Source organism: Protopterus annectens, chromosome 6.part0, assembly GCF_019279795.1.
Source record: "Protopterus annectens isolate FY-2018-M chromosome 6.part0, PAN1.0, whole genome shotgun sequence".
Lineage (NCBI taxonomy): Eukaryota > Metazoa > Chordata > Ceratodontiformes > Protopteridae > Protopterus > Protopterus annectens.
This window is the reverse complement of record NC_056737.1, coordinates 340566396-340590560: the sequence shown is the minus strand read 5'-3', so window position 1 is coordinate 340590560 and position 24165 is coordinate 340566396. Positions and strand designations below refer to the sequence as shown.

The 24165-nt window shown below is 40.8% G+C and overlaps 1 protein-coding gene across 1 annotated transcript in view; it reads left to right on the top strand.

Annotated features, from left to right (window-relative positions):
• LOC122804309 (galactocerebrosidase-like) overlaps positions 1 to 24165 on the top strand; it is a 503531-nt gene that overhangs the window by 354518 nt on the left and 124848 nt on the right. The window contains exon 12 of the mRNA XM_044074100.1: positions 9783 to 9872. Within this exon, the coding sequence (XP_043930035.1) occupies positions 9783 to 9872 (90 nt within the window). The remainder of the gene's footprint in view (positions 1 to 9782; positions 9873 to 24165) is intronic.

The window sequence follows — 24165 nt, the reverse complement described above, 5'->3', positions numbered from 1 at the left end:
CAATAATATGTTAATCTTGTGCCCATTTTTTTTATAACATAACTTCTTTCACATGGTGGCACTGCAGCTTTTTGTTTTGCATATCTATTTTATTTGTTGTCTTCATGTGCATCTACATGTGGTTATGACTCCAACATGGGTATTTCTCAGTACTGAAACTGTGTTGAACTATACCTTAAAACCGCATTTCTCTCCAATGACAAGTCTGGGTCCGGGCACAGCTCTACTGACTGCAAACATCCAGTGTTGGTAATAACATTCTGTGTGGTTCTCTTAAGACTTTGTTAACCAGAAAAGTGGACTGATTTAACGACTGTTTTTTTCAGGGATCGCCAGGGTCCCAGGTAAAACCAAAGTATGTGATGTATCCAGAATTGCTTGAGATTAAACATGCACAGAGCAGCAGTAGACAGATTTCAGAATGGCAAAACACCCATAAAGGTGATGTTTATCAGTCGCTTTAAAGTTCCACTTACCACAGCATAACAGCCTATTTAACACTTCAGTGACTTGACAGTAAGTTTCATTTACAGGCTGGAGTATGGAACTAGAACTAAGTAAATGATCTGCAACTTAACTCCTTCACCCATACTCAATATGTACATGCTGCTGAGCTAAATTTTCAGCACACAGCTTCAGTTGTTAAATAATTGGCAGTAGAAATACATAGTCAAGACACTGCCTTGTATATTACTTCCTTACCACAAAAATTCCCTTTCCATCCACTGCCATTGAGTACCCAACTCTGTACAAATACTGATTACAAACTGTGCAGTCATTAGTTTGCTAATGCCTACTGCAGCAGTGGAGTGCCCCTAAATGTAATGGTATAAATGCAGCATTGCTGCCTGTGACACCCAGATGGTGGAATGCCATCCACTGATGATAAAATAGCTGGCACAAATGGAAATTGAATCCTACCACTGCCAGCCAGTTATGAATGTATTGCAGGAAACTGCACACAAGTTTATCACAATAATTGATTCACAAATTACAACCTGGATTTAGGAGCATAAAGGGGAATATGAACTGCTGTCCTGGGTATGGGCTTACAGTCTGCACATCCAGACTGGGCTTGCATGTAGGCCACTTACAGGGTGGAGTCTTTGACCAGGCACTCCATGCTCCTGTCTCACTATGTGCTCACTTTCAGCATGCTGTCTCCCTCTTTATGAAACAATGTCTTCCACTGCTCCTTTATCCATGGTAGCTGCCTCTCACAAGAAGTATTTGCACATCATAGCCTGCAGTCACAGGAGCAAGCAAACACACAGGCACACACACACAAGGAAACACAGTTTTGAGTCTCAGTATTTTTACTATATTTTACTTTGTGGAGCGCCATCTCTGAATAAATCTATGTGCTGTAATTCGTTGGGCTGTCTGTGCTGTATTCTTATAGTTTATGGTCTTTTCTACAGCACTTGCTTCCTTTATCTGTGATTACCTATCGACATGGTTTTGGGATTTGGGAGAACATCAGAGACCCTAACACCTGCATGAATACTGAGGACAGGAGGGTTTGACATAATTGTTAAGGTCTTGCACCTCATAGGCACAAGGTACAGGGTTTGATTCTGATCTAGGACTATTAGCTAGGTTTAAAATCACTTTTCAGGGCAGTTAGCTTAGTATTCACCTGTGAACCTATGAACATGCAGAGTTCACACACAAGGCATCTTTGCAGGGAACCAAATTAGAAAACCAGACCCGCGTTTGCACATGCAGTGCATTCATACACACGCAGATGCACACAGTTTGAGGCTCACTAGTTTACCTGACCGCATGTTTTGAGATGTGGGAGAGCAACAGAGTTACTAACAAAAACACACAAGGATACAGAGAACATGCATCCTTTCCCCATAGGGAATGGGGTCCATTCCCGTTATGGTATTAGAAACTCTAGAAACTCAAAAGTCTTGGAGAAATTAAAAAAAAGAGGTATTTTTTCTGTCACCAAGACGACACTGGTACATAGACTGTATTTTATATAGCATACATCATGGACAGGAGTAGGTTAAAAATTAAAAAAGCTGGGTGCACAAGACCCAGGATAAAAAAATGCCCAATCCTGGTAAGTACAGTGGTACCAGGACTGGAAAAAAATGACAGTGTAGAATCCTCAAGACACAAACATTGCTATAAGGGGGTTAGGCAAGGCCGAGGGGGAGGATGGCTCCCTTGTTGTAGAAGGAAGTGGCAGTTCACAAAAATCACAAAAACTGATAGGCCAAAAAAGAGCCATAAAGATGATAGAGTGGACTATTGAGGATAAGAAAGAAAGTATGCATTTTTAGTATTATGCAAGAAGGCCAGAATTTCCAGACAGAAGATGTACTAAAGATTAGGAGAGAAGTTAGAGGAAAGAAAATTACTTGCACAAGAAAAACTTTCAGAAGTTTCAAATAAAAATTTGTGTTCATTAATTCAATAGATTTATGAAAAGCATTATATAGACCAAGAAACCTTGAGTCGTTTGGAAAAGAAGCAACTGAGGAAGTACAAAACTATAATGAACAAAATCTAGAGACTTTTTAAGGGTATAAAAAATAAATATGGCCATGGGAGAGAGAGAGAGAGAGAGAGATCTGATATGGTGCAATATTTATGCAAAGGAGAAAGTCAAACTAATCAACACACAAAAAAGGCAGTCTCAAAGATATTCAAAGAGAAATACAGGCAAAGGCATCCAGATACAGAAAATTTCACAAAAAAAATAAGATCACAAAGAGGGAACGTAGAACAGAAGATTATTAAGTAGAAGTTAAAGTTATGGAATACTTGCCAAGTGAAGGATTTAGTGTAGAAAGTCTAACACAGGTTATATCACAACATGATGGAATGAGTCCCCAAAGTAAGGAGAAACTGTAGGAGCAGGATACATCTAAAGAAATATGGACATGGGGAAAGAAAAAGATTTAATATGGTGCAATATTTATGTAAGGGAGAAAGCAAAACTAATATACAAAAAGAGCAGAACCAAAGGTATTTGAAGAGAGATGTGGGCAAAGACATCCAGTCATGGAAAATTTTTCAATACAAAAAAAAGAAAACAAAGAGGAAAAGAAGACTAGTAATGTAGAAGTTAAAGAAATATAAACTGAGGTTATGGATTACTTGTGAAGTGAAGGATTTAATGTAGAAAATCGGACTTGGATAACATCAGAGCAGCATAGAGCAATGGCTCCCAAATTTAGGAGAAAAGAACGGCGCAGGAAACATCTGAACAGTTGCCATATGAAGTTACTTTGGGGTTTTCCATAGAAAATCAGTACAGATGTCAGATTGGAGTTGCACAGCAAGGGAAGGAACAGGAAACTGTGGCAACTCTGATGCAGTCAGTGTTGTGGAGTGATAGGCCAAGGAGTTCCCATATGAAAGAGCAATGGATGATGCAGGATGAAACTAAAGAGAATGTGGCACAGGAAGATATTCTGGAACCTTCTATAGAATGCCTACAGGAAGTGGAGAACAAAGACTGTGCCTTCAGATTAGAAGAAAATGATCTAAGAGAAGAGTAGAAAAGTTGCTTGATTTAATCGAGATGGGCATACAAATTAAGATCAATGAAAGAGACTACAGACAGTCAATAAAACACAAAAAGTTAGAAGTTTGATAAAACAAATGAACGTAGTACTGAACTGTCCATAGACATGCGATATAACCAAAGTCAATAGAATATATTACTGTGCAGTTAAATTAATAACAGTCTTACCACAAAAACACAGAGTAGGAAAGGAAGGGGAGAAATCAAATACCATCATGGAAGTATTGAATAGAGAAAGCTATAAAGCAGTTAAGACAAGAAGTGTCACTGTTGGAAGGAAGAGGGAACAAATCAACAAAAATACTCAAAGAAAGACATGATAAAAGCAATGCGCAGTATCAGAACAGATCAGGATCTTTCGTGCACCATCGCAAATAATGAACTAAAACTATGAGCGCAGGCAGAAAAATGTAGAAGATATGCAGATAAATATAAAGGAAAAGTACAAAATAAACAGTTTATTGGTGCCTGAAAAAAGTTTTATAGAGAATTGGGGAAACAAGGCAAAAGGAATTGAAACACCAAAAAAAAAGAATAGATACAGTTTGGAGAAATCTCTATGAAGAGCCCGTGGAACACAATAAAGATGGTAAACTTGTAGAAGAAGTAAAATAATAAGAAGTTCAAATGTACAAGATATGAAATGGGATGAAGTAATGGACAGACAGATTGAAGCAAAGTTAAGAAAAAGCTCCTAATTGGAAAACCCCAGGCTCAGATGCAGTACCTAACTTCTGGCTAGAATTATTAAAATCTTTACATAAAGATTTAGCCACGAGTAAGAATTATTTATATGCACACCCAGAACAGACACCAGTCTGGTTAACAACAGGAAAAACAGTACTACTTAAGAGTTAACCTGCAAGCTGTCCTAAACCTATAGACCATAACTTGCCTTCTGATGACATATAAACTATACACTGGAATCTGTGCCATCAGAGTTTATAGTCATTTAGAAGAAAACACTGATTACATTACAGCGACCATGAAACAGTGGCAAACCACTTTGCAGTTAAGTCATAATAAAGGACAAATTATTATTCGAGGGATAAAAATTCAAATGGGGATATTGCAGGGTGACTGTCGCTGCTACTCTTTTGTCTTGCCCTTAACCCATTAAGCTGTCCACTTAACAGATTAGGTCATGTCTACAATTTGGCTCCCAGAAAACAGCAAAGTGTAAAGACGTATCTTTTTGTAGATGATTTAAAACCTTATGGCTCGTCAGATGAGGAATTGAAGGCCCAACTGCAAGTGGTCAGAACTTTTTCAGATGATATAAGAATGTCATTTGGTCTTGATAACTGTGCAAAAGTAACCTTTAAAGCAGGAAAGCCACAGCACCTAGAAAGCATCAGCTTGGGGCAGGAATGTGATGCAAAAGAACTTGAGCAAGAGGGATTGTATAAATATTTGGGAACTGATAAAAGATCAACAATAAAGCATGAACAGATGCGAATGAAACTTAGTAAGGAATATGTTAGACTAAAATTAATACTGAAAACAGCATTGACATTTAGGAACAAAGTCCAAGCTATAAATTATTTTGCTCTTCCTTGGACAGGAAAACAAGAAAGATGCTTCATGCTCATCAATGATTTATAAAAATCAGTGTATACCAATATCATATACTCCCTGTTCTGAAGAAGGTAGCCTCCTTGAAATTGATTAACTGTATACATCTGCAGTCATGGGACTGCATACATATCTGCTGACCTCACAAGACCCAAACATTTTAAAATATGAGGAGAATAACTCTAAGATGACTTCCCTGCTTCAGCAGAAGCATATCAGGATCAAGCAGGAATGGAAATCATACCAGAAGCAGATGTAAATCAGGCAGAAACTGAATGTGCCAACAAACAAAAGAAGGAATAGAAGGTGAAGGATCAGATGAGAAGAAATGTGGAAAATGCATATAGTTGCAAGAATAGAAAACTGTTGGAACAACCTGATGTTGATCAGGATCAAATGCAGGAATGGTTAAGGAGTGGTGAATTTAAACCATAAGATGAAAGGTTAATATTGGTGGGCCAAGGTAGTGGATTATGTATACTTTGCTTTACAAAGTCCATTGAACATGTGAGAGATGCAGACAAATGCAGGTTTTTTAAACCAGAATTGGAAACCGTCGCACATCTTGTTGCTGGTTGTGATATAATAACAGAAGGACTACATACTGAAAGGCATAATAATGTGGCAAGACTGTTGCAGTGGGAATTGTGCAAGGATTATAATATTGAAGTAGCTGAAAAACACTGGAAACATGAGCCACAAAGCATTGCAGAAAACTATGAAGTTGATATTACGTGGGATCACCCATTAACAACAATTCATTCAAAAATGTGAGAAAACCAGATATAGTAGTCCATGAAAAGAAGACAAAAGTAGCATTGATCATTGAAATTACTACACCCAGTGACTTTGTGTCTTGCGTACAGGCACACAGTCATAAAATACCAGGATTTGCAGGCAGAAACAAGTGCAATGTGAAAGACGCTTTTTACATGGCCCACCTCATTAGTAAGAGTATCTCATCCAGGGACAAAGAGGTCATAACATCTCTGTATTCTTTCCTTATAAGACCAAATATTGGCCACAGTGCCCCTTTCGGCATGTACCTCACAAAGCATATGCAGCAGCAGCAGAGACCTCGGAGGTTCCTCATCAGCAGAATCCAGGGCATCAAGCATCTACCCTACACAGATAGGCTAAAAGCTCTGTCCCTCTACTCGCTCTCATACAGACTCCTCAGAAGTGACCTCTGTCTGGCATACAAAGCAGTCCCAGACCCTGCCTTGATGGGACTGCTGCATATTCGCAAGTCAAGCCCCACTCAAGTAACCTGCACGTGCAACCTCAACCTGGTCTGTGACATCAATAGGACTTGCTGGCGGGACAGATTTATGTCCCAGAGACTCCCCCTTCTGCAGAAGAGACTCCCTCTCCACATCAAGTAGAGTACCTCATTACCCCTTTTTAAGCCCAACCTAGATAACTGAATGGGGAACAGAAAATACACCCCTGGGATTCGGATCTATATCAGAACATCGAAGTTTTAAAACTTCAAATGTTCTAATAGCGACCGGTTTTGAGTGAATGCTAAAAATAGCGAAGCTGCAGAACATCGAATTCTTTCCCAGGGAAATAATTCAGTTGGCCGGTTCTGTGGCTTTGCTATTTTCAGTGATGTGGTGGCAATTTACGGGTCGGGTTCAGGTAAGTGTGCGATAGTGTGGTTGTTAGGATTAGGGTGCAGGTTAGGTGAGTTAGGATTAGGGGCGGGTTAAGTGATTTAGGGTTAGGGTGCGGGGTTAGGTGAATTAGGGTTAGGGGCAGGTTAAGTGAGTTAGGGTTAGGGCGCGGGTTAGGTGAGTGTGCAATAGTGACGGACCTTAGGGTTTGGGTTAAGCTAAGTGGATAGATAGTAGTGTCTGTATAGTTTAGTGTAGGGTTAGTTGTAGGATTATAAGTGTATGTGTGTGTATTGATGTTTTTTTAGGTGTGCTTGTGTTGTGTGTATGTGTTTCGGAATAGCAAATGTTTTCCCCAAGGAAAATATTTGCTGTTCTGAATGTTCGATATTATGTCGTTTAGATATTTTAGGTTTGATGAAATAGCGTTCGCTATTTTCATCTTTCAATAATGTGATATAAATGCTGGGATTCCACCTATGCCCCTGCTGGACAGGAGCATCAGATGCTGACTTGTCAGAACATGGGCTAAATTGTTGGCTAGGCTTATAACGGCCTCAGGGGCAGTAGCCTAGTAACTTCCTATGATCCTATAAGGATACCCAGACGGTTCCAATTGTAGTAGAAGCAACGGGTCTTGTAAAGAATTTACAATCATAACTTTCGATATGTTACTGATGTATGCAACTCTGTATAAACTGCAGGAGGAGTCATTACTGGGCACATTACGGGTGCTGAGAAGAGGACTTCTGGCTAACATCAAAGACTGAAACAATACTAATTTCATGAACTTTAGTCAAACTTTGACTTAGGAATGGAGTCCATTCCCGTCACCGTATTAGAAACCCAAAAGACTTGGAGAAATTAAAAAAGAGGTATTCTAGCAGGGGACTGAACAGGAGAACTAAGCTTTTTGAGGCAGCTATACCAACTACTATACTGTGTTACCCAGTGACTGTGACATCACATTTCAAGGTGAAATTTCACAGTGACACTATATACTTTATAGACTGTTTAAGATGGCTATTGCAGTTTTTTTCATCAGAATATTACAAAAACAGTTCTGGCAGACTTGGAGTTTGTATGTAATTAGCTCAGCATTTCCTTGTAAATTTTCTAAATATTTACATCATTCTTAAAGTGCCATCTTTGAGAGATTGCCTTAGTAATGGTTGCAATGTTTTTACACATTTCCACTCCAAAACGTGGCTACAGACATGAAACTAACTTTCTCAGCAATTGCAAGACCAGCTTTTAAGGTTGACTTGTGCAGTGACATATTGGACTTTATTATGTAAACACTTGGAATAATATTCTGGACGTTTGTCATACTGTTACTGTCAAAGTTATGCTACAAAAGCCAGCCTGGTGGCATAGAGGGATAAAGCTGTGACTGTGGCCTAAGTGACGCGAGTTTGATTGACAGCTCTGGCACTTGAAGCTGGCAGGGCGGATGTGCTTGCTCATCTTAGGGGTGGTGACAACTAATCATGGGCTGTAGCAGTCCTTTAGAAGAAAGAGATGGGCCTATGTTTTGCCCTCTGTGGATCTCCGCTCCATTATTTCATAACTTTCCTCAATTAAGAGTTCCTTGCTTATTGCCCTGGGTCAACCCCTCCCTTGTGAAATTTTTGCTCAGTAGTCTCCAGACCTCCAGAATGTATTTTCATTGTTTGCTGTCCAGGATCACCTTGTCTTCCTCCTGAATCTATTAATTGCTCGTCCTTTAAACAGACAGCAGTTAGCGCTGGTAATTTACAACTCCAGGGTATAACGTTTGTTCTGATCTCCAATTTGTCTTTCAGATTTGTTTTCCCTCTGTCCACTTTTTTTATGATTACTGGGTTTTCCTCCAGCCATCCAAAGATGTATTGCTTGCCTGACTCCACTAAATTCTTCATTCTTTATAGACTATTTCCATGTCCCTGTTTACTGGTTCATATCTGAAAATGTTCTAATCTTCTGATAAATTAGTCAATAAATGTTGTAATTAAATAAACCTCTGTGCAGAAGTTCTGTTGTACAGATACCACCTCGTAATATTCTAATGACAAACATTTCAGTCAAGTGCAAATGGACTGCAAGATAGCAGAGTTAGTAAACGTCTGTAATAGTGCCTGCTTGTGAACAGGTCACATGTAGTTGGGATACATGCAGCCCAATACTTTTGTTAAAAATGCATGTATAAACAAAGAATTAAAATCTATTTTATGTTGAGAATAATGCCACATGATTCTAATTTGAGATTGTAAAAGTAAATTGGTCTGAAGTGCTGTGTATTTTCTAAGATATGTAAGCAGTAGCTGTGTGTTGACATGTTACGTTGGTTCATAGCTTGCATTTTTTTTTAAACTGTAGCATTTGTGCTAATGAATTAAGTCTGTACATAGTGTGCTCTGATGCCTTCGTAATAGTATCTCTCAACCTCTTAGCAAATTTGGACAAAGCCAAAAATGGGGAGACAAAGGCCCAAAATCAGGATCAAATTTTAAATATTGCTCTTACACGCTTTGAACATTGCTAAAATAATAGGCTTTGTATTCACATTCTTCCAAAAATGCAAGTTGTCCGAAACTGAAATGTCTTATTATTTAAGTGATTTTAATCCTCAATGACTTCCCAGAAAACCACAACTTTTATTAAGAGTAGACCAAAAATATGAAGCAAAAATCTGGACAGTTGAGAGTTAGGCTTGATATTTATTTGTGCTATTGTAATTTAGTTTATAATACACTTCTGTGATTGTAATGTACTAATTTTGATTTTAAAGTTAAGTACTTTTTTATTTTAAGTAGATTCCTATATCTGTCCTGTTTTTGACTATTGAAACTCATACAGTCCATGTGCTTTAGAGTGGCCATTATTAAAGACTACCTTATCTGATGCGTGCTCGTAATCACTTATTCTCTTCCCTTCCTAACGTCATATTGATGCAGTTGATTAACATTCAGCATTGCCAAGTACTTGTCCCTCCTTTGCCTGTTCTTTGAAAACTTCTGTAATGTGCTTTTATTTATTTCATTTTTTACTTTGTCTTCCAGCAAAAACTGACTGCATTGCAGGTCTGGTATTCCAAAATGAACTTCAAAACACACGATTCCAAATTATTTAAGCAACTGAAACCAGTTCAGGTATATTTTTCTATTTATATGTACTAATGTATTTAATAATGCATTTTTTGTATTTGGTTTACTAGGCAGAAAGTGTGTTGGTGCCTAATTTCTGCATATTTTTTGAGGGAGTATGGTAGTATTTTAGATTGTATTATATACAGGGGAAAGGTTTAGTTCTGCTGAGTTGAATGAGATCATAATGCAGTCTTATTATGTTCATAAGTAATAGGTAAGGCATTAAAGGTTATGCAGAACTAAGGTTTTTTTTCTTCTAAGCAGTTGATGCCCAAGATTTCAAATGTCTGTCACGTTTAAATTTGTAGTAACCTGATTTTCTGGCTTTCTGCAAAAATTGCTTGAATCGCAGGAACCTAAACCTTTTCTAAGATTCTAAAGCCATTGATGTTAATCAAACAGAAAATGACTTTCCAGATGGTACTTCTCAGCACAGACGTCGTGCCTGTTTTCAAACAGGTCTGGTAGTGCTGAAACAAGCCAACATTTCACATAGCTTGTTTCAGCACTACCTGGTTTTACAGAGATCACCGTAAACTGCAATCTACAAGGTCCATTTCAGCCAAAGAAGGGATCTGATTAGTTTTTTTTTTTTCTTAACTGTCTTTGTAAGAATAACTTTTAAAAGATCTACGGTTTTAAGTGCCCTGGTAAGAATAGTTCAAAAGACTTGTCCAGACTGGCTCAGATATTGTGGAGGATATGGAAGATAAGAGGACTGTACAAAAGACCACTGGAGTATTTTTTGGTTTGAGTTGACGTGTCCCTGGGCACAGCTGCTGGCAAACCTGCCTCGGAGAGGTAAGTGGAAATAGGGATTAATGTCTTAATTTGTGAGTGTGTTTTTTTTTTTTGTGTGGTGGTTAGCACAGCTCTAAACCAATCAGAGATGAATCTCAGTAGAATCGGGGACAAATCCAGAAATAATCAGGGCCACTTTTGAAATATTAGTATTAATTTTAGACACTGACTGATTAAGAGAATGTCGACTTTAATAGCATTTGCTGAAGAAAAGAGTCCAACACTAATCATTGTCATCATTTAAGTATATTTCACTACTTTTCTCCATAGGAGGGATTAAGGAGCAACAAAGCTAAAATTTAACTCAAAATCAGGGTCATCCTTGAAAATCAGGGTCAGTTGAGATGTGTGGTTTTTAGTGAGTGTTTCTGGGTAACATGGTGATGTAAAGGGTATTTAAGTTAGCCCATCATTCCTGTTTTTTAAGTGGTATAGTGTATTTTTTACTATATGTGTTACGTATTGTGGACTGAATGTTAATATTTCTGTTTAACAGATATGGTTTTGTAGGACTATAACTGGGTCTACTTTTATTTTGGGAGACAGATATGTAAATTAAGAAGCAAACATTTTAGGTGTACATAGTTAAGTGATGTCTGCGGTGTGAGGTGACTGTCTACAGATGGAGAGTGACTGATTCCTTGGTCTATGTATTTGTGTTGGGGGGGGGGGGGGAGTAAAACTAGATAAATGTATGAGCAGACTAAATTTTCCAAGTCCATCTTGTTTTTGGCCTCCTTGAATCTAGAGGGAACTTTTGAATAGGGTTTTTGGCTAGGCTTCAAATGGTCTGCAGACTGCCTAGGACTTACCTATGAACCTGTGTGTATGTGTGCATGCACATGCCTGAGCACATGTGGAGATTGAAATCTGATTGTAGTCACTAAGGAAGGGAAGGATAGCTGTGGATGGAACTAAATTACCTTCATTTAAATACTTCCTCTCCCAGTCGAATGATTAAGACCAAACAAAGCCCCCATTTACAAAGTCATTTGCATCAAGTACGAGTCTACAAAATAAGTTTGTTAAAGAAACATGTTCTTAAAAAAGACAAACTTCACACAAGCCAGAAAAAATGTTACATATATGATCGTAACTAGCCAGTGATAGTCCATCATTCAAACCTGGTGATGTTTGAGCATTTAATCTGTTGGATTCTAATGCTTTGTTTAGACATTTATTGAAATTTCCTATTCAAGCTTTTATTTTTGGGTTAGATACTGTCGCAGTGAGTAGCAGAGGGGGAACTTGGGATGATTTACTTGAGATGTGTGAACTTAAATGACAGAGGAAGTATTTAAATGTGAGCATTGCATTGATATGATTTTTTTGTATTCTGATGAAGTCTTGGTTACACTCAATATTGTTTTTTTATACAGTAAAGATGTTCATCGTGCATACAGCTGCAGTAATCACAGATGGGTTCTCTGCCGTCAGGCGGGTCCTCGGTCGGCCGAATTCCAAAGTCTAGGTCCGGCGTCGGTTGTTGTCGCTTTCTTTCCTGACGTCAGTGAGGCAGGTGTATATAAGACACAGCCGACGCCATTTTCTTCAGTCTTTTTTGCCGCGCGGTGCCCGAAGCAGAAGCAGTTCGCAAGTGCTGGTCGGCCAGCTCCTGAATTTACGAAAAATTGGAAACTGAAGTCTTCATTAAAGCTAAGTACCCCGTTGGGGAAACTTTTCTTGCCTCAGACTGATGTCAGAAAAAGTTAACAATTGTATTTCTTGTGGGAAGCAAATACCGCATAAGGATTTCCATTCCCTCTGCATACCTTGTTTAGGCCCCAGACCACTACGTCTCGGGCTGTCGCTTTTGCGCTACTTTCAATAAATGCACTATTAAGCGTCGGGCGGAGTTCGCCCAACACTTTTTTGGTACAGCCTTTGATTATAAAATGTCATCGGAGAGTCCGACTACCGTTTTGTCCAAAAAATGCAAGGACAAGGACCGACACGCGAGGGCCGCAGTCCCCACCGACACCACGCCAAAACTGGCTACACGTGGTCGGTTCTCAGCGAGACGCCTATGCAGTCCCTGACTACCGACGACACTTCTTTGGCGGTGTCTTCTGTAACCGAGACCGCAGGTACTTCGGCCCATACCCAGACTACAACCACCGAAGCCACTGTGAGCGTTGAGCCTCCTAATGTGGACAGGTCCACTTCCACCCATGGTGTCTTTAGACCCTCATCCTCCTTTTCCATTAAGGCCTTCACTAAGTCCAAATCAGCCAGGCATCCCAAGAGGCCTGTTGCACAGGGCCCATCTCCAGGCCCCATGCCTAAAAAGCAGATGCTTAAAATGGCTGAGGATTTAATTACTCTTATCAGGGGTTCCCAACCCCCTCCAGACAAGAGACCCAGAGTGGAGGAAGATTCTCCCTCTTCTGATCAGGGCTCCATTTTTTCAGAACATTCTGATGTAGAGGAACACTCTTACTCCCCTTTTGAAGATTCTGATGCAGAGCAGTCCATTCCTTCTGTATCTCCTCCTGAGGATTTTTCTTTTGGGGAAACCTTGCACATCTTGAGGGAACACTTCCATTGGGAAGGCCAAGACTTTTCTGATTCCAAGAAAAGACTTGGGGAATTCCTTTTGTTACCTCAACACAGACCTATGGTGATACCTCCTGTCTTGGACATACTTGATGATGTTTATTCGGAGGCTTGCCTTAATCCGGATTCCCTGCCTCCTGCCCCAGTCAAGCCTGATAGGTTCTACAGAGTTCCTAACTCTCACCAATTTCTTTACAAAAGCCATAATGCTGACCCTGAAACCATTTCTCAAGGCCCCAAGGGAATGAAGGCCTCTACTGCTAAGAATCCACTACCTTCCAAAAGAGAGTCAAGGTCCTTAGAAAGGTGGGGAAAAAAGGTTTATACCTCGGCCACCCTAGCCATGAGGGCTTTAAATTGTCAGTTTCATATGCTTAAATATCAGCAGTTTCTGTTATCACAATTAAGAAATAAAATGTCTCAACCTGAACAACCAGATTTGAAGGAGATGCAGGATATGATGCATAGTGCAGAACAAGTGGGTAAACACACCTTACAATATGGCTATGATGCCCTAGAGGCCTCAAGTAGAGCTGCTGTTATAGGATCAGTCATTCGTCGACATGCCTGGCTTAGGGAACAAATCTTGCCTGATCATGTGAAAGCTAAACTTCTAGATGCTCCTTTACAAAAGGATGTGCTATTTGGTACCAATGCTGAGGAGATATTATGGAAAATGGAAGAAAAAGCCAAATCTATGCAAACTGTCAAAGCTTTTCTACAGGTTCAACCACCACGTTTTAGCAGAAATTGGCCTTCTAAAAACTGGTCCTTTCCAGCCACGGACAAGCCCCAAAGGGGTAGATACAGGCGCACAAGGGGCAGAAGACAATCACAAGGATCATATAGAGGCAGGCAATGGTAAACTCCAGCACCAAGAGGTGGCGAAGACAGTGCACAACAATACAGGAAACAAACCCAATGACTTCCTCCTTTCCATGCCAAGCAAGTCTCAGCTGGCAGCACCCTTGGGAGGAAAGCTGGCATTATTTACAAGAAATTGGCATATTGTCACAACAGACAAATGGATCCTGGATGTTATAAACAGAGGCTACAGATTTCATTTTCACACTCTTCCAAAAATGAGAGGCATGCCAAACCTGCCACACAATCAAAGGGCAGAGGCACAACTACAAATTTCAAAGCTCATAGACATGAAAGCTATTCAAGAGGTACCTACTCACGAACAAGGTCAAGGTTTTTATTCCAGACTATTTCTGGTACCAAGGAAAGGAACCGACTGGAGACCCATTTTGGACTTATCCATCCTAAACACATTCTTACTTGTTCCAAAATTCAAGATGCTCACATTACAGCAGCTTCTTCCCATGCTGGGCAAGGAGTTTTGGCTGGTAACATTGGACCTCAAGGAGGCATACCTGCATGTCCCAATCAGACAAAGTTGCAGAAGATACCTCAGATTTCTTGCAGGTTCAATCCACTATCAATTCTCTGCATTGCCCTTTGGCTTATCTACTGCACCCAGAGTATTCACGAAATGCCTGGCATCAGTAATTGCCTACTGCAGACTTCAAGGGATACAAATTTACCCTTATTTGGACGACTGCCTGATCCAAGCGGACAGCAAGCACATACTTCTGGAACATCTGGCTTATGTAACACGGTTACTGCAGTCTCTGGGATACACAATCAACAAAGAAAAATCCAGGCTAACACCATCTCAGAAAATAACTTTCCTGGGTGCCAACTTGGACACAAACACCCAGATGGCCTACCTTACGCCAGAAAAACAAGGGCAACTAACTCAGTACTTCAAAATACTAGCAAAATGTACCAGGCTTACTGCAAGGAAAATCCTGCAGGCTCTGGGCTTCATGGCATCTTGCATTCTTTTAATCCCATGTGCAAAGGTGCATATGAGGAAACTTCAATGGTACCTAAAAAACCTATGGTCTCAACACAGCCACAGTTTGGAAACAATAATACCAATAATTCCATGTTTGCAACAGGAATTTCTATGGTGGGCCCAAGCATGTCAAACAAACACAGGTCTACCATTCTGCAAGCCTCAAGCAAATCAAGTCATCACAACAGACGCCTCAGATTACGCCTGGGGGGCGCACATGACAGACCGGTGCATTCAGGGCAAATGGTCACAAAAGGAAAAGCACCTTCACATCAATCAAAAAGAAATGCTAGCAGTGATAAATGCAATTACAGCTTTCAAAGACCTCCTGCATCCAGGACAATTATTGATAAGAACAGACAACACCACAGTAATGTAGTACATAAACAAACAAGGAGGAACACATTCATACCCCCTGTGCAGACTAGCCATGACACTTTGGAACTTGGCTCTGGAATGGCAAATCGAACTTCAAGCACAGTACTTGCCAGGCTTTGAAAACATGCTGGCAGACAATCTAAGCAGAAGTATGACAGATCCACACGAATGGAAGTTGCATCCTCAAGTGTTTACAAAGATAATCCAAGCGTGGGGGAGGCCAGACATAGATCTCTTCGCCTCCCACAGGAGTCATCAATTGGAAAAGTTTTGTTCAAGGACCTTTCATCCAAAGGCATGGGGAGTGGACGCCCTTTCATTCAGTTGGACAGCATGGACAGTTTACGCTTTCCCACCTCTGCCTCTTCTGCCCAAGGTGCTATTGAAAGCAAGAGCAGACAGACCGAAGATGATACTGATTGCTCCAGACTGGCCAAGGCAACACTGGTACCCACTCCTGAGGAGCCTAGCACATACTCCTCCCTGGCCCCTACCTCTAATGCCTCTTCTGCTGACTCAGCACAGCTACAAAACTCTTCACAGTCAGCTGAAAACACTCAATCTCGCTGCATGGAAAATTCCTTAACACCACAACAGACCCTACTCTCCAAAGAGGTGCAGGATGTCATTTTGGAGGCCAGAAGGCCATCTACTAGAAAGGCTTACTCTGCAAAATGGAAACTGTTTTGCTCTTGGAATGAGAAAAAAGGCCAGGACCCTAGAAAACTGAATTTGCCTCCAGTATTACAGTATCTAGCTGAGCTGCTGAACAGTGGACTTTCATTTTCCTCCATAAAAATCCATGCCTCAGCCATTTCTGCAGAATTCAACACGGATCCACCCTTATTCTCTCACCCACTCTTAAGACAGTTCCTCAGAGGGGCTAAGAATATAAGACCACCAAGGAAACAACCAATACCAGCCTGGGATCTTAATTACATTCTAGAAAAATTAACATTGCCTCCCTTTGAACCAGCTGCCTCAACAGATTTGCAATATTTGTCCTGGAAGACAGCTTTCCTTCTGGCCATTACCTCAGCTCGTAGGGTTTCGGAACTACAAGCCCTCATGGCTGTGCAACCCTTTCTCATCTTCCATCAGGACAGGGTTTCCCTTCGAACCAATCAGTCATTTATGCCTAAAGTGGTATCCAGGGTAGCTTTAAATCAAGCCATACACTTGTGTACCTTTTACCCCAATCCCCAAAACAAAGGGGAAAAGCTGCTACACTCCTTAGACATCCATAGACAGCTACGTTATTATTTGGACAGAACAAAGCCCTTCAGGAAATCAGAACAACTTTTTGTGTCCTATGCTGTAGGAGCTCAAGGGAAGCCAGTTACCAAACAGACAATTTCAAAATGGATAGGCCACTGCATACGGTTTTGTTACTCCTATCATGGAAAGTCTGTCCCTGCAGGCATCGGATCCCACTCCAGGGCCACAGCTACCTCTACAGCCTTCCTCAGAGGAGTTCCTACCAAAGATATTTTGGAGGCAGCCACTTGGAGTTCTGTGCATACCTTCACAAAACACTACCACCTGCCTTTATATTCCAAAACTAGAGCAGGCTTTGCCACTGCTGTGTTGCAGGGCATTCTGGCTCATCCCAGTTCCACCTAGTGCCTACCACCCTGTGCGTAGCTTTGGGATTCTACCCATCTGTGATTACTGCAGCTGTATGCACGATGAACATAGTACAGTTTTGTACCTACCATAAATGTAGATGTTCGAGTGCTAATACAGCTGCAGTACAGGTTTCCCTCCCTCCTTCCCCTCTTGGTAAAGGCCTAGGGTCTAACCCCTCTTCATACAACCTGATTGGGTTATCCTTCTATGGTATATTTGCTTACAACTCCTGATTTTTGATTATATTGCATTGCATGTGTATATATATATATATATATATATATATATATATATATATATATATATATATGTGTGTGTGTGTGTGTGTGTGTGTGTGTGTATATATATATATATATATATATATATATATATATATATATATATATTGCCTTCCTTCTGGGGGCACCTGACATCTGGGGCAAGAAAGGCTGAAGAAAATGGCGTCTGCTGTGTCTTATATACACCTGCCTCACTGACGTCAGGAAAGAAAGCGACAACAACCGACGCCGGACCTAGACTTTGGAATTCGGCCGACCGAGGACCCGCCTGACGGCAGAGAACCCAGCTGTGATTACTGCAGCTGTATTGGCACTTGAACATCTACATTTATGGTAGGTACAAAACTGTGCTTTTCCTGTGGTTTGTACCAGTGGTCTCTGGGATCTGGTTTCTAGTTTCATTTTGGAGTTTGTTCTCTTTTCATTTGATCGTTTCTATCTTTAAATGACCAGTATATGTTTGTATGAAATAAGCTGGAATATTTAAATTTCTGTCTACTGTTTTGGGTGTACCAAAATTGAAAATGTCCCCAGTTGCACAGAATACCCCTGACTTTGCTTTTTATCTTTGGCTTAGCAATGAATTGAAGATTGTAGTTATTAAACGGGGAGGCAGACTGTGGCTGAAACAACTTTGTCTCTCTTGATTAATTTCATGTCTTGCTTTGCAGGAATTGCATATTTGTATGAAATAAGTCAGAATATTTATCTTGTATCTACTGTTTTGTTAAAACTGTCCCAGATTCCTCAAAATGTCCCCAACTGTATTTGTTGGCCTGCAAATAACGGAGGATTGCATTCACTAAATTTAGGGATGGTTGACTATGTTGAAGGCAACTTACTCTGCTCAATTTAAGGAGTAGAGTGTGCAGTTATAAAAAAATAAGTCAAAATGTTTATTTTGTGGCTGTTTTGTTGATTCTGTCCCTGATTTCTTGGAATGACCCTGACTGTACTTCATATTTTTGAGCTGGCAAGTAATTGAGAATTGCAGTCATTAAACAGAGGGGGCTGGCTCTGACAGAAGCTAAATTATTCTATTGTATGGAGAGGGCTAGCTCTGATGGAACGTAACTTATTCTATTGTATGGAGGGGGCTGGCTATGGCTGAAGCTAACTTATTCTTTTGTAGTTTGCTCAGTCATTTCTGCCTTTAAAGGATCAGACTGCACTTTTTTTCAATAAACCTCTTTATTAAATTATCACGTATGACATAGGCAATCTTACATTTATATAAATGAAAAACCAACAACATTGACACCACTTTGGTTGCAAACATTATACATCACAGACATCATTGAAACAACTGTAGTTGCAAATGTTATACATCACTTATCTATCTAGTCATTGTCAGTTAAGCGTTATATGGCTCTTTCAAATCCTGACTCTTGAACCTCATTCCTTCTCTGCATATATTGTTCCCACAATTTCCATTTTCCCTATGTAGTTTGCTCCTTCCCTTTTCTAAAGATCCCAATTCCAGTTTTTATCACTGTTACTACATTCACTACTTCTAATAAAGTTGTTTTAGACTTTGATTTCCATTTTCTACTAATCACTTTTTTGGCAGCCACCATAATTAGACTCAGCAAGGCTTTACTGTGTCTAAGCAATTCCAATTCTCTATCACAGCTCAAAAAACATCTCCCCAGTCAATCCAGTCTGCTCATCCAGCATCTCCAACAGAGCAGTCCGCAGGGAATCCCTCAAGTCTGCCAGCTCATTACACACACAAAAAATATGTTCCCAGCCACCTCTTTCTTGCTTGTCACACCTCCATTTGTTATCCACCTGAGGAAAAAGTCTCTGGAGTCTACTTGCGGTATAAATATACCTATGTAAACACTTCCAAAGATCCTAAATCTTCTAGACTTTGTTGCATATTTGGGAATTGGTTATCCAATCTATCTTTTCTAAGCACCTCTGATTGATTCTTAAAATTATCATGCAGTATTTTATATGCTATACTAATTATTCCTTTTTAACTGCAGCTTCTGTTCTAGTCTATTAAAAACTCTACTAGTGCTAGTCTTTCATTTAGGACTTTCCTATTTCTATCTCTTCCCCTATACTCTATCAGTTCTTGATAGGGAAGGCGATGTCTAACCTGCAGTCCAAATAAATTCTTGGCTTATTCTATTACCGGTTTACTTTTGAATGCTTGAAACTCCAATGATCGGAAGTACGTTTTTCAAGATTTCGGATAACTGAATAGAAATGCATCGAATGTGCAATGAGCGAATGCACATTGACATTCGCTTATGGCAGATTCGGCATTTTGGGTGTGGAGTGCACTATATTGGGGATCGGGAAGTGGACCCTTTTCCCACTGTAGTGCGACCTCTGATTTAGAATAATAAAGGGGGTGTGGGGGTGCAGGGGGGCTTGCCCCCCCCTGTATTATGCTATGTATTTGAAATTGTAGTTCGAAAATCAGCGAATCTGCTTTTCAATTTGCTGATTTTCGAACTTCGGTGCAGATTGGAATGATTATTTTTGTCATTCTGGTTCGCACAAAGGGCCGTTTGGTTGGTTGATTTTCAACCTTTCAATGGTAAACCTTTCCCTTTCTAGTTATTTGCTCCCAATACCTTGGTTTCTTTGCCACCTTTCTCAAATTCCAACCCCCTCGTGCCTGTTATCTGTATCCATAACCACAGTTACCCCTATTGGCAGAATTTCTTTTCTCCATTCTTGTGCTGGTTTAGTTCTAAGAATACTCCTTGCTATTTTGTTAATATAATACTCTGTATGATGTTTGTCATTCTTATCAAAAGTCTGCATCCAAAGTCCCAATCTCTCCTTTCTTGAGCTTCCTCCCTGTGTCAGCATAATTCCTTTCCACTTTGAATTATAGTTTTCTTATTGTGCTATGTATAAGAGCCTTAACTGTGTTGCTGTAAAATACCCCCTCAAATTTGGGTAATCCTAGTCTGCCTTGTTGCGCTGAAGAATCAGCTTATCTCACTTGACCCTTGTTGTCTTCTCTTCCCAGATAAATTCCTTCAACTCTTTTTTAATGGCTATCCACAGCTTCTCCTCTGGTTGATAAAAATATGCCTGACCTGTGTATAAGACTAAAGAGACTAAAAACATTTTATTTGCTTGTATCTTGGTATCCGTATAACAAAGCTTCCAGTTTCTCAATTTTTGTATTATCTTCTGTTTAGTCTCTTCCCACATATCCTTAGCTGCCACAACAGAGTCGTTTCTAACTATAGTCCTAAATACTTCATTTAATCATTCCCCCATAAATGTGGATATTATTGGATTAGTTTTTTGTGTGGGTACATAATTTACTGCTATCACCTTTATTTTAGCTTAATTAATTTTGTATCCTGAGAAGATTTTAAACGGTCTTAGTGTTCCACAAGCTAGAAATCCAATTGCTAACACTATAAGAAAAAATAAGAAGTTATGTACTCACCATAACATTCCATGTGAGTTGTTCATCTCACCGCCATTCTTTACTGATGGCTTTGATACTGCCGTTTGCAAAGCTCGAGGTTTACCAGTAGCTGGAGACCAAGCCCCTTATCCCATGATGCACTGCTGGGATTACCTCAGATCTTGTTTTCTGTGTGTACTATAGCCATATAAGTGGACTACCCTCCCATGGAGAGGAAGAATTGAGTAACCAGGATGAGACCAAACTCTAGGTCAACTATCAGCCAGGTGGGGGAAGGAGGGAGGGAAGTAAGAATGACGACGAGATGAGCAACTCACATGGAACGTTATGGTGAGTATATAACTTCCTAATGTGAAGTTGTTCAATCTCGCCATTCATTCTTTACTGATGGGTAGTAACCCTAGCACCCCCAATCTTGGGTGGCTCACGGGAGTACATTCTTCAGGACCATAGACCCAAAAGAAGCCCTGTCCCTGGAGGCCTTATCAACTTTGTAATGAGTGATAAAGGTATGAGGTTTAAACCAAGTGGCTGCAGCACAAATGTTATCAAGGGGCAATTTGACTTGGAATGCAGAAGATGTAAATACTGCTCTGGTAGAGTGAGCTTTAATCTTGTGTAGTAAGGGCATATTAGCAGCTGAATAAACAAAGGTGATACAATCAGATAGCCATTTAGAAAGTGTTGTTTTAGCCACTGGTCTACCTTTTCTGGCTTCAGAGAAAGACACAAAGAGCTGGTCTGTTCTGTCCAAATAAAGTCTGAGCTGTCTGTCAAGTTTGTGCAGCATATACTCCAATTTATTGGAATGGTGAGGGAAGAAGACTGGTAACTCAATGACTTGGTTGATATTAGATTCTGAACAAACTTTGGGCAAAAAGGAGGGGTTTGTCCAAAGAGATACTCTCTCAGCATGAAAAATCAAATAAGGAGGTCTGATAGATAAAGCCTTGAAGTTCTGACACTCTGCAGGCAGAAGTAATAGCTACCAGAAATATGTTTTTCCACGATAAAAATTTGAGATCACAAGATGATGCTGGTTCAAATGGGGGAAGAATTATATGAGACAGCATTAAGTTTAGATTCCAAGGAGAATAAGGAGTTTTCACTGGAGGCCTCATGTGGAAGGCTTCTTTGAGAAAGACCTTGGAAAACTTTTGGGACGTTATGTTTAGCCCGTCCACTCCGAGATGAACATTAGATATAGCAGCCAACTGAACCCGAACTGTTGCGGCTACTGCTCCTTTATTAAAGATCATAGTCAGGAATTCGAATATGGACGTCAAGGGGGCTTGACAAGTATCAGTGTTCTGCTTAGAAGTCCATATGGAAAATCTCTTCCCTTTACTAAGATATAATCTTCTGGTGGACAGCTTATGGGAAGACAAAAGGATCTGTTTTGTCTCATTGGAAAAGTTATGAGGCCTGGCTATGAGGGGAACTGGAGCAGCCAAGCTGTCAGTTTCAGTGACTGCAAGGAAGAATGGAGGTCCCCCGACGGATGCGTCAGAAGGTCCGGAACTGGGTCCAGAATCCATGGATCCTCCAAGAGATGATGATGAAGAAATGGGAACCAAATCTGCCGAGGCCAATGAGGGGTTATAAGAATGATGGTCCTTCCCAGAGATTTTGCTTTCTGTAGAAATCTGGGTATCAATGGGATAGGAGGAAATGCATAGAGGAGACCCGGGGGCCAATAGTGTACGAGTGCATCTCTCGGGCTTCTCCCAGAGGGGAATCAAGGCAAAGTAGCTTCTACATTTCGTGTTGATGTGACTGGCAAAAAGATCGCAGCAAGGCTGGCCCTATTTGCAGAAAATCCTGTCCGCAATCTCTTTGTTGAGGGACCACTCATGCGGCAACAAGCTTGCCCTGCTCAGTTTGTCTGCTATCGTGTTGGATCTCCCTGGGATGTGCATTGCCAACAGAAATCTCTGGGAGGAGACGGCCCACTGCCAAACTCTGAGGGCTTCTCGGCAAAGGGGGTAAGACTTGGTTCTGCCTTGCTTCAAATGCCAGACTACTGACATATTATCTGTCTGAATTGCAATTGTTCCTAGAGGAAGAGAGTCCTGGAAGTCCTGCAACGCCAGAAGTACTGCTCTCATCTTCAGAAGATTGATATGCAGATGGGACTCTTCATTCATCCACGTGCCTTGTGCAGTCTTTCCCTGAAAATGCCCCCCCACCCTATCAGGGAAGCGTCCGTGGTCACAGTGGCTATTGGAGGGGGTAGTACAAAGGGGTGTCCTATGGTTACATAAAGAGACGTCAACCACCACTGGAGATCTCTCTTGCAAGAGTTCATAATTAAAATTGTGTGATTCATTGGAAGTTCCTGGTAAGACCATTGAGTGAACAGCTGCCATTGAAGAATCCGCATATGCATCCTTGCTAATGGTATGGCCAAGATTGCTGCAGCCATCAAACACAATACTTTTAGAACTTCTGTGGCTGGTGCTCTGTCTTTTGATACCAATGAGCTGACATGCTGGCGAAGAAAAAAGACTCTCTCAATTGGTAGTCGTAGAGTGGTGGTTGAAGTGTCTAACTCTGCCCCTATAAAAACAATATGCTGCGATGGTGACAAGGCTGACTTTTCTGAGTTGACTGTAATGCCTTAGTGATTGCAAAGTGTCAGAGTGAATTCCCTTGCCTGAATCGGTTGATGCCTCTGGTGGTGGGGAGGTAAGGAGCCAGTCGTCTAGGTACGGAAACACCTGGAATCCTAGACGTCTCAGGTGAGCTGTGACCACTGCCATGGATTTGGTGAACACTCTGGGGGCTGTAGTGAGACCAAAGGGCAGGGCTCGAAATTGATAATGATCGGCTCCCAGCCGGAAACGCAGGTGATCTCTGGATGGCTTGGCCATTTTTATGTGGTAGTATGCATCCTTGAGATCTATCGAACACATCTAATTTTTTTCCCTAAAAAGGGAAGAATAGACTGTAGCGTGACCATCTGGAACTTCTCTTTCTTCACAAATTGGTTGAGTCTGCTGAGGTCCAAAAGGGTCTCCAGTCCCCTGTTTTCTTTGGAACCAAAAAGAATCTTGAGTAAGTTCCAGATCCTGTTTGGTCTGCTGGGACTGGCTGGATGACTTTTTTTTTTTTTTTCTAGCAACTTGTGGACCTCTGTAGTTGCTTGTTCCTTGTAACTGGGTGGAACATCCGGGATTCTCCTTCTGGATGGGGGTGGAGTGGCGAACAGTATGAAATACACTCTGGAAATAATACTTTGTACCCAGCTGTCTTTTGTTATATCTTGCCAGGTGTCTGGGTACAATGAGAAGCGACCCCCGACTGCCTCCAGAGCAGGACAGTCGGGTCTCCTTTCAGGAGCTCTGATAGGGCTGACAAGAGAAGTGATCTCTGTCA